The sequence below is a fragment of the Amblyomma americanum genome, chromosome 2 (assembly GCF_052857255.1).
Source record: "Amblyomma americanum isolate KBUSLIRL-KWMA chromosome 2, ASM5285725v1, whole genome shotgun sequence".
NCBI lineage: Eukaryota > Metazoa > Arthropoda > Arachnida > Ixodida > Ixodidae > Amblyomma > Amblyomma americanum.
The window spans coordinates 143,133,629-143,144,820 of NC_135498.1; the positions used below are offsets into that span (position 1 = coordinate 143,133,629).

The 11,192-nt window shown below is 46.1% G+C and overlaps 1 protein-coding gene across 3 annotated transcripts in view; it reads left to right on the top strand.

Annotated features, from left to right (window-relative positions):
• Window positions 1-11,192, top strand: part of LOC144121837 (signal peptide peptidase-like 2A) — a 37,028-nt gene that overhangs the window by 14,655 nt on the left and 11,181 nt on the right. For 2 of the 3 annotated variants that reach the window (XM_077655253.1, XM_077655255.1), the window contains exons 6-10: window positions 659-754; window positions 4,520-4,692; window positions 7,364-7,460; window positions 9,469-9,667; window positions 10,802-10,876. In XM_077655253.1, coding sequence (XP_077511379.1) covers window positions 659-754; window positions 4,520-4,692; window positions 7,364-7,460; window positions 9,469-9,667; window positions 10,802-10,876 — 640 coding nt within the window. The remainder of the gene's footprint in view (window positions 1-658; window positions 755-4,519; window positions 4,693-7,363; window positions 7,461-9,468; window positions 9,668-10,801; window positions 10,877-11,192) is intronic. The other variant, XM_077655254.1, reaches the window with a different exon arrangement.

Genomic DNA, 11,192 nt, shown 5'->3' on the forward strand with positions numbered 1-11,192 from the left:
GCGTTCTCAGAGCAGCATATACAAAAGAGAAATCGTGATCAAGTGTCAGCGACGTGCCGTGTATTCATTTACAGTAGTCCTTCGAACAAATATTCATTTAACCAGAACATGTACAGGCGTTTTAAGTGGCATTCGAGGATTGCATTCGGCTACTTATACTTGACAACGTCTGTTAATGTGCTCTTGCCTTCAGGGGTGTGCGCGAGCTGCCGTAGCGTAAGCGTATTGCTCATTCTTTGCTGCGTTTTAAGACGGCCAGGTCGCCTGTTAAAGTTGCTTCATGTTAGTGCCTGCTCAGAGTAACATGGTTGCTTTTCCAATGCCTTCGCTTTCGCAGCCATGACCTCGCCGTCTATCCTGTCTTGCTGTAAGTTTGCTTGTGGAGATGGTCCTCCGCGACGCATCTCGTACGCGGCAGTTCTCACTGCTTCGGCGTTTATCCCACATCCGTGTTGTTCGCTTATCTCCTTTCCTTCCTTCCACGCATCGTCTTGAAGGACTAGGCCCAGCAAGTTTTCCGTAGATATCAGGTATTTATCGCAGGGTGATCTCCATTCCCCTCTGAAATCGAATCGCTGCGCGTTCATCCGAGCAGGTTATGGTCGGCGGTGTCATCCGACCGCCGTGCCAGCTACAGCTTCTCCCCTGGCCCTTGCAGGTACCAGCCCAAGGTTCCGCTACCCTCCAGGAGCAGGACGAAGCCGAAGAAGATCAGCAGGAGCCTGCGGAGGCCCAGCGAACCTGACAGGAAGCCGTGAGTGGGAAGTGGAAGCGCGTGGATATTTCACGGAATGGTTGCCGAGGACATCAGAAATCCTTTTCGGTGAAGTGCTATAGACCAGAATCCAGAGCCGCTCTCAGGCGCGGCCATTTTCCGCCGACTGGCGCTCCGCGGTGCGGGCGTTTCACTGGGGACTGCGGGGCGGCGGCAGCTCCGCGGCCGCACCTGCATACAGCCGCGATTTACCGCCCTTCGGGCGCTAAAGAGACAATGCCGAGCATACTTCCACAGCGTGGCTGTGTTGCAGGAAGTCTTTGAGTTATCAAAGGGATAAAATTGATGCGTTAATCTTGACATTTAGTTTAACATTCACGTTAATTGTGCCGGCGCTTAGCACGCGCTCGCGCTTATATCGCTACCGTCTTGGTGCTCCATCACAGAGAAAACATTTTGGTCAGTATCAAGCATGGGTTATGTCCACAGCTAGCATGCAATTTCAATGCCAATGCGCTATTATTCCTCCCTGCCGGCCATAAAGCACAAGTAGGGCTTTCTTGTCGCCAGCTACGTGGTGCGGCATTCACATGATCAAATTATCGTTGTGAACTCAACTGAGTCGCAGGGCTAACAGAACACAAATTTTGACATGGTTTATGCTATCTGGTGCACAAAAACGTATTCTCGCGTAATTTATTCAAGACTGCATCAATATCAGCAGAGAGGCCAGCTTTCACGAATTCTGCGGCCCGAAGTCGCATTTTTTTATTCAGAAACTCTCGGCGCATGTGACAGCATCGCGTAGCTGTTTGACCAAGTGTCATAGAATGTAATAAAATCTTGTATATATTGCTGTGATTCAGCTAGGTGCCAACAGCAGAGGGATACTATGGTCTACTACTTTACACCGCGGATCCCTCTGAGATACATGCGGAAATAGCCACTTAAATTGGTAGCGGTCGTGCTTACACCCCCGTGTACGAAATGTGTTTAACGGGAACAATATCAAGCTCAGCGCACGGATGTCGAAGACGTACTGGTGATTGAAAAGACGCGCTTCGCCTGGACAGCCTTCGATCTGCAACTGGCTGATCCGGTTACACATCACTGCACCATCGAGTCAAATCAATAAATACAAATTCTGATGCATAAAATTATCATAGATGGTAGCGTACGTAAAAGACGGCAACAAGCGACACGCCAGCGCAGAAATGGGCTTGTAAGTACCGGTTTCCAATCTGCACCGTACCTGGTCGACTACCCTCGCGCATGTGTGTAACAATGTGTGTCAGAGAGCCGCAGAACGGCCTGGGAAAATGTGAGTAGTGATTTTGTACAGCACAGACCCACATACCTTAGGTGATAGAACGCATCAGCGACGGAAGTGAAGAACACGTAAACACGCATTTTACGCGCCGCCGGCGCGACCCGGCCGCAGTCCAACGTGCCGCGCGCGTCGACAGATGGCGCGTCGACAGATGGGTTCCTACTGAGGTGACAACATATCGAAGATTATTTAGCATTGGGTCTGAGTTAACATTTTCCAACTTAAAATCACATTTCCAGGAATACCGCAGTACAGTAATTTCATTGAACAAGGTGTCAAAAGAAGGCAGACCAGAAGAGAGGAATAAACACTGTGCATTGTTGGGTGTTGATTATATCACACTTTCAGCCATGTTTTTAAGAACACGATTTATCCTAGTTTTCGATGTAAAAGTTAGGAGTTAAAGAAACAGCACATGCCATACCTAAGCAGGTAGGCCTTCAGAGCACAAAGCATTCCACACCGCTTAGCTTCTTGCTCAGGTAAGTTATGTGTGTATTCCAGGACAAATCGCCGTCTATATACCAGGTGCCCCAGCTAAAAGTAACCAAGCTTTTAAAAACACGGAGTTTCCTAGCCGCGTGAGACCAACTGAGGGTTGTTTAGAGTCGCGTGACCTAGTCTGCAGTATTTTTTTCGTTCTTCAAAGTTCAATAATTAGTTAAGCCTAATTAGCCATCTTTTTAATTATTACCCTGGGGAACACAGTGTCAATGAAAAAAGCGTAGATCACTTTGAAAAGCAGTTGACTGCAATGTTTTCGCCAAGATACTGTTAACGTAAAGTATATTTTTTTCGGCCTTAAACCCTATAGCTCGCACGAGAAAAAAAGCGTCTACGTGACAATAGTGCCATTTAAACATCCGAAGATGCGTCTTCTAGAACACAATTCATATTTATTGAAGTGCTCTCCCCGATGCGCCTTTGCGTGCACATTGGGGTAGAGATGTGACCCAGCAGCTGGCCACGTGATAGCTTTTTTTTAAGCCAAATAAGTAAGGCTACGTAAATCGTACCTCGGTGGAAACAGCGCTGCTAGTGGTTTCTCGAGACGATATACTACTTTTACTTTGACAATTCGTTCCTCAATTAAATAATTATAAAGTTGGCTAATTAGACACCACTAATTATTGAACTTTGAGGAAAGAAAAAATACTGCAGACTAGGTCACGCGACTCTAAACAACCCTCAGTTGGTCTCGCTCGACTAAGATATTCCGTGTTTTTTAAAAGCTTGGTTACATTTAGCTGGGACACCCGGTATATACCAAGATGTTTTACTTAGAGAACACAGGTAATGGCGAGGAAACAACATGATGTACGGCTGGAGCTGTGAAATAAAACAGATCCATCATTGGGCACAAGTTTACGTGGATTTTTAAAGCACACTAGTTGAGTTTTCAGGGGTTAATTTCAATCAAGTTAGATTGCAACCGATCATACTGCTTAGTAGCGTCATGTTTAAGCTATTTAAACTGGTGACAAACACAGAAAATCACGGTAAGGGCAGTAGTGTTACGAACGTGTTCCACGTCGAGGGTTAGCAACACTTACCCGTAAAGTTGCGAAATGCTCTGGCCGTTGAGCTTTAGCTGAAAAAAAAAAAACACTTGGTGAGCAGTTTTTCACAGCAGACATCTTAAAAGGGCACGCTCAAGATTAAGGCTCATAAAAATATTTCGTGCTGGTATTTGAGTTGGCTGAGTGCGAATGCTGTCGGACCGCTTAGACCGATTACAAATTCCGTGCGAGCAGTTCTAATGTTGGCAAGAAAAGTGTGATTACACCAGCCGCCTTATGGAAATTATAATAAGATAGCGCTAAGTAGCAAGAGTTGACTTTAAGGAATGCTCATCCTTGAACGGGTGAGCGCGGTGGTAGTAAACATCTGAAGAAATGGAAAATAGGACCAATAAGAGGCGCCACAAGCCTACCGCTATTGTGTCCGTTGTCCTTAGTTTATCTACCTCGATGCAGTAAAATTGGCAAGTTGTATAAACCGATTAGGGTTGTTTGTTAACAGAGGTCTTAGAATCAGCCTTGCATTGAACTTTTCTTAGTATTTTTATAACACCAAATTCTTTGGGCAAAAACCACGTAGCTGTGATTGGAGGGCTACATTTGGCGAATGATGAGCTCTTAACTTCACGTGATGTTCCAGCTATTAAGCCACCTATCATACTAGCACCCTCGAAAAGTATTTTCGCTAGAAAAAACAGAGAAAGAAGAATGCAGGCGATGAGCGTAATTGCCAACGTTGTAGCCACTCAATTTATGCGTTACTCTGTGCTGTGCCAATTACGCTTGGCTTCCTTGTTTTGTTGCTGCAAAGAAACATAGGCTCAAGTATCCTCGAGCGCGCGCATATTAACAGCTGAGGTTTTTTGCAGAAAGCGAAGAAACAGAACTAAAGCGTGCACGTTGCTTGTCCGGAGGAACGCAGCGAGAAGTGGCGTTTTTTAATGCAATGCGCAGGAAGAGCTCGGCCGTGTCTGTGGGCGTCCCCGTAGAGCTGTCCGACTTCACGGACAGCATCAACGACATGGAGGAAGAGTTCTCGGTGCCAATCTCGCCCAAGCTGGTCGTTATGTTCGTCATGCACATGAGCGTCATGCTGCTCATACTCTACTACTTCTACCGTTACCTCGGCAAGTGCCTATTCATGAGAATGCAGTTCACTGGGCTTGTTAAAGGTTCTAGAAGTCAGCAGATGTGCCTTGCACTTAATTCTGGTCCTGCCTTACGTGCGGCATCATTTTACTACAGTTTCACTACTAGCCGCATTTTAAGGACTTCGGGCATACGTAAATACGTCCCTGAAGCCTCTCATAGGCGACGAGTTTCAACTTATGGCGATTTCCACTGGTTGTGCTGGAGCAGCTTTTCTTGCTCCGCGACGACGAATTCGAGTTCCACTGGTCGACCTGGACCGACCGCGCGAATTCCGCTGGTCGTTTGGAGCAACTCCGTTCCATACGGAGCGCACTAGGTTGGTCCGCCTACCAGCGGCGGATCTCACCGGAACTTGTAGTCGGCGATGTCGTCACTTCCGAAGCACACTTGTGATTTTTGGTTATTTTTAGCGCGTGCAGGAATGTCAGCGGGGGGCACTGAGCGCTGTTTCGCGCGCGCGTTTTGCGCTTGTATCTCGTCTTCGTCACCCGCCTCATAGCGGTTACAACTTTCAATTATGGCATCGTATGGAATGGCAATAGCCCTCGCGTTGTCTTACGAGAACTCGTCGGAATCTGGGTCCGCGCACTCGGACAGCCGCAGCGACAACGAAAAGTACCTCTTCGAAGCATTTTTCGAGGAACATTTCGCAAAAGCACCTGCGAAGGGCAATTTCCTCGTTGGAAATTGCCCAGCAATACTCTGCAGAGATGCGATATATTCATTTATGAACTTACCTAGAGCATAACTGTGCTCCTCATTGCCTACGAGGTTCACCAAAATGCGGTGCACCTCAGGCGTAACATGGACAAAGCGACTAATAGGTTAAGAAGTACTTGCAACTGGGCTTGTTGGTGTATATTCGTGAAAGACATAAGAGCGCAAACTGGCAACACGGACGAGGAAGGGAACAGGACGAGCGCTGCTCAGGGAGGAGTGTATATATAGCCTCTGACCTTATTCATGTTCTTAATCTCAATTGACAAACATCTACCTTTCACAGATACGCCTCAAGAAACATCATTTCACTGTGCCGGATAATAACCGAAGTACCACTGATGCAATTGTCACCTCGTTTCTTGATATAAAAGGCTTCCACGAGCTCACGTTCGGTCTTATCTCGGCTTTTCAGTAGCACTTTTCATTCAGACAGTCGGGGCTTGCAGACTATACGTTTCTCTTTCGAGCATGCTTGGCAGTGGTCTGGAAGATGGGCTCCTTTCTTATTCAATGAATTCTTGTGTTCAAGCAGGCGCTTGCCAGTGTTGCCAGTTTGCGCTCTTATGTCTTTCACGACTAATAGGTTCCATCGCGAAAGAAGTGCCGGCCTCTCGACGTCTGCTTACGCATATTTTGGCGCCAGAATTGCAAGACCTCAACTTCCGAAACTAGTACTTCCGCTGCGCGCTCTACATGTTCCGCTGGTCGACAACGGTCACTGTGCTCCGAGGCGGTTTGGGGCGCTCTTTTGCGATTCGAGCGCCTTGCTTCGGATCCACCAGTGGAATTCGCCATAAGTCATACCGTGTGATATCACAGTATACCGTTAAATACCACGTTTATAGCATGTCATGGAAATGGCAATGTTAAACGCCTTAGGATGAAGACTTTTATGGTGCATGCCTTTAGGTTCAAGGCGTTTATGCTGAAGGCTTTTATCGTAAAGGCCTTTAACCTAAATGCCTTTGTGGTAAAAGCCTTCAACCTAAGGCCTTTAGAATTGCCATTACATGACCCCTGGCCATGACTTGACCTACCTGACTTATGTTTGTAGTGCTACTGCACGATATTCCGCGTTTAGCCATGCTAAACTGTCTGCTAATTTTTTAGATAACTTTGGAGAAGTCTGAACTGACTACTTGGCCTTGGGGGTGCTTCAGTTTGAGAGACTGAAACTGAGGAAGTGCAATGATTAATGTCGTTACTACAATTTTCATGTACATATGTGCGATTTTCCCATTGCGGTTGTTCGCGACAATAGTTTGATTGGGATTTAAAAAAAAGTACTTATCAGCTGGGGTCATTGCCATATGAGCAAGTTATGCACATGATTCAGTTGAGTAGATCACAGCCCAAGTTTCAGCCTCAAGCATTCATCGTATAGTGCTTGATGTATGTAATGTTGTACTTTCCGAACATACCAAACTATCTTTCAGGATGCCTTTGCAGAAATGTGTGGCATGCCTATAATAAAAGGAACATGTAGGACAACGTACAATTTACTTGTTGGGTTGAACTATTTATGCTTCAATAGTCAGACCCTTTTTGAGATTCTTGAGATGGTTTCTAATGAGTTGTTGCTGTGATGTATATTTGCAAATCGTAACTTGCAAAAGAAAAATGATAACCGGGAACTTTGGATCCAGCATTTGCATTGTGTTCAGGATGTCTTGCATATGAGGCTTGAGCTTTCAAGCGAGAAAGGCGCCGACTTTTAACACGCAGACACGTGTAAGCAACACCACTTTGTGAAGCAATTTTTGCGCATTCCTCTATTCACTTAAAACGAGTTGACCTATAATCATCGAAACTACTTTACCAAAAACGGAAGTTGATAGCGCTTATAGAGCTATTCAGCGTTGCTTCTTCATCGCCTTGCGTCATGTCGGCTGTCTCACCGTGCCGCCTTCATCTTTAATGCCGCAGTGCACTTCATTGTCGTGCTCTTCGCTATGGCGTCGGCGGCCGCCCTGATCTCTTGCCTAGAGCCCCTCGTCAACCGAATCAACATCGGAACGTCCAAGTAAGTTCTTCTCTGGGATTTTTCCGTGCGCTGCCTTGTTTTCCACGGTATGCGGCCTTGCTTCGTGTCACGCCAGGTTTGTGCACGTTGAACAATTCGGCACCTTGTTTAAAAAGTGCTGACCGCTAATTACCTGCGTCGTCCTTGAGAATAAAGTCGATAATACAGACATTTAGTATCGAGGAGACGTAGAGCATAGCCTTTTACCGGTTTGCCGGACAACTTCTGCGCATGCGCAATGGCAGGGGTGAGATCAGGCGCAGCCATTGCGCCTGACTCGCCTGAAAATTATATGGTCGCGTTATGCGGCCTATAAAAAAGCAGACAGAGATTCTTGCTAGGAGAGCTGTTTCCCTAAGGGAACGTTGATACTGCGCGTCATTCGAATGAGCACTTGATGATCACGGGCACTCGTACTCGCGGTTTGGAACGTTCTCAAGACGAGCAATCAGTTCTGATTTATTTTGTTGCCTGATGTGAAAGAATCTTATTTTAAGCACCTCAGACGTGCTGTTAGGTATATGCGTGCATTAAGCTATTATGGTTTTCATGAGACCCTTAAGTGGGAAGCCCGGAGGGCTTGCCGGTGGCGCTTACTACATTACGACAAAAAAGCGCGTTCTGTCAGACTGCAACCATAGCACCTTAAATAACGTTCACTTTAGACAATTTTTACGATAAAATCAAGTAACCGGAACATTGTTATTAATAGATATATCGTAATTTCATTAGATGTGTTTATGTATTTCTTCCTCCAGGTTTCAAAAATTTGATTACTCTTATTATATCTCAATTAGGTCCGCCTTTATGAGAACTAACTGAAGCCCAATTAGGTAATTTATTGCGGGTCGTTAGGATACTTTTTCTCCTTTTTTTGGTTCTAATTGAAGTGACGCTGTTGTCAAAGGCCTGCCACGTGGAGCTATGCTATTCGCAGAATTACTGATGTAGATCATATAAAAACGCTCAAGTATGTCGAATGTCGAAGCACCAAAATTAAGAAAAATACTTAGGTTAATATATTGCTCTCAAATTTTGTCATGTTCTTGTCAGCAATTACAAAAAATTTGCATAGCTGTATGGTTCTATTCTCTCTCAATTCAGCAATATGAGCTTAATTGAAACTGCACCATGGAAACACAACGAAAACTTTCATTAAGTTGAGAAAACCGCATTAAGAAGTTGTAGAGATGCCAGAAAAACGAAGGAATGAGGATGTTGCAGGAGGAGTTCACAGTAGTGAGTAATACAAGGATGTAGGAAAGAGTCCCAGCTTTCAAACAAGACCAAAATGGCGGCCATCGCAAACGCGGTTGCAGGAAGTCATGGCCGCGAAGTTCTGCCGCAGGGTATGAATTACACCTTGAAACTTTGCAGGCAGATAGTGTAGAGTGTATCACCGGGAAACCATCGGTGATACGATGAACAAGCTTTCCCGTGGCCCGGTGATCGGCTTTACTTGGGTGAAATGCTTATAAAATGTGTCCTTGAGCCCACATCGTGAAAAAAAAAATGCGTTTTGCAATGGCGCTATTTGGTCAAAACTGCTCTTGCGCTATTAAAATTCACCCTCATCATATCGCTGCTCGTGTTGCACAGCTAACACAGATAGCAAGCAGTATTCGTAAGAGCAAGGCTTGCATGAGATCATACTCAAATGTATATCAGTCTGGATTAAACGTTTGCATCGCCTACTAAATTGGACACAGACTTCCGCCCTTATACTTTCAGCCAAGTTTACGAGAAGCCTGATTCACACTTCTCCACAAAGGTCCTTAAGGTATTCTGGAAGTATTTACTAATCGCGGTCTCTAAACTTCAAAGAAATAAGGCACAGCAACGCCAGCGCTTGGGTACAGCTCGGCGGTAACAGTAGCATTGAACCAGCGCATCTCATGTGCTGAGTGGAGCTACCACTGCGGTTGCTACCCGTTTTGAGCAACCCTCCTGTAGTGAGGCACGTAGCGTTCCATGTATAACCGGTCGTTCTGGACCCCATATTTTCCAGGGTGCCCAAGGAGTTGGCGGTGTGCTGCCAGACGCGCATGGAGATCAGGCAGGTGGCACTGCTGGTGTTCGTTCTGGGAGTGGCCATCGCCTGGTTCCTGACGCGGCGCAACGACTCCTTCGGCTGGATCCTGCAGGACCTGCTGGGCATCGTCTTCTGCGTGAACATGCTCAAGAGCTTCCACCTGCCCAACCTCAAGGTGCGTACGCCCAGGATCACTGGCGGCCGCTCTCTAGGCGATAGGCTGCACCTGTGAACTCCGACCGCGTCAAAAGCTTATCAGACCTTATTTAAAGGCAAAAAAGGTTAATTTTGATTCGTGCTTCATTAACGAAGCGCTGCCGCCGCGGTGATACTTTTGTAGGTTGATACAACTATCTCATGTGGTGTTTCTTTAGTGTGCGGACCTTTGCGGGTTACTGACAAAGGAAACAAATCAGCGCGGTGACATGACAGGGCGTATAAGAAGAGACGAACTCAAAACCACCTTGACTGGCACACAAGCGGAAAGCGCATGCTTTGCCCTGAGGGCAAACAAAAAATATACCACAACGCAAAAAAGAAAGATAAAACGTTTCTTTGAACAGTGAGCAGGTTCACTTTGAGCAAGATTCGACGGTGCGCTGATGTGCGTGGCTTCGATGTGGATTTGAAAGGTCTTGGATAACTACTAACATTTCAAATCGAGGTGTTTTATATCGTTGGTGTATTGAACCGACCATGATTCAAGGAGGATGAGGGGAGACACAATGTCAATGTCATCAACGTAAATATCTTGCGTGCGCTTTTGGTTCATCCACAGATGATACATGAGCCAATAAATAGTGCAACACAACCACGCTCTCTACAGTAAGCGGCCAGGTACCTAAAATATGTTAATAACATGATGGCATGTTTCCCGTAACCTTTAGTTTACGCGGTTCCCGACTTGTTTCCGCTGCTACAACTTCAAGACAAGATTGGATGTCGTACGGCGTCTCGCTGTCACATTGATTTGGATGCAGTGCCTGCCGCACCCGTCAGACACTGTCTAACGTCCGGGTCATTAGAACTAACCGTTTAGTCTGTACACATCAGGTTTACTAAGGGGGCTCAGCAAGGCTTCCTTTAAATCGAAGTCCGGTTGTTTTGAAAACAATTTTGTCCTCTTCGAGGCTGGACGGCTCTTGTTCTTGTCTTGTCGAGCGGCTGGATGACGCATTGGGTGGCACGTATCTTGCAATGCTTCCGAGCTCTCGTAACCATATCTGGGACTCATGTAAATACTGTGCCATTTATTCAAACCAGTCATTTGAAGTTTTCAAACTCACATCCTTGGTTTTACTTCTCGCAGCTCCTGTCGTTGTTGTTGACGCTTTTGCTCGTCTACGACGTCTTCTTCGTGTTCATCACTCCGCTCTTACGCGCGGTAAGGAACCGCCCAAGTCTTTCATTATAGTAGACTTTATTCTATAAAAACCGATGTTTGAAATGCTGTTGGACAAAATATGTTAGGCAAAACGTGTATCTGTTGTCGATGGGCCGCCATGCTTCTCGCATGCACAAACTGTGCAGACCTGCAGACGAAGCTGAGGTGTAACCTCAAACAGCTTGTCTGCTTTGGTTCATCTGTGTTGTAACGTAATAATTGCACGTAACCAGCCCAACGGGCTAACCATAATTTCTAGTAGATATTTATTACGTTCAGTGGACACTGCACGCTTCGGCTGCACTTCGCGTTTGGG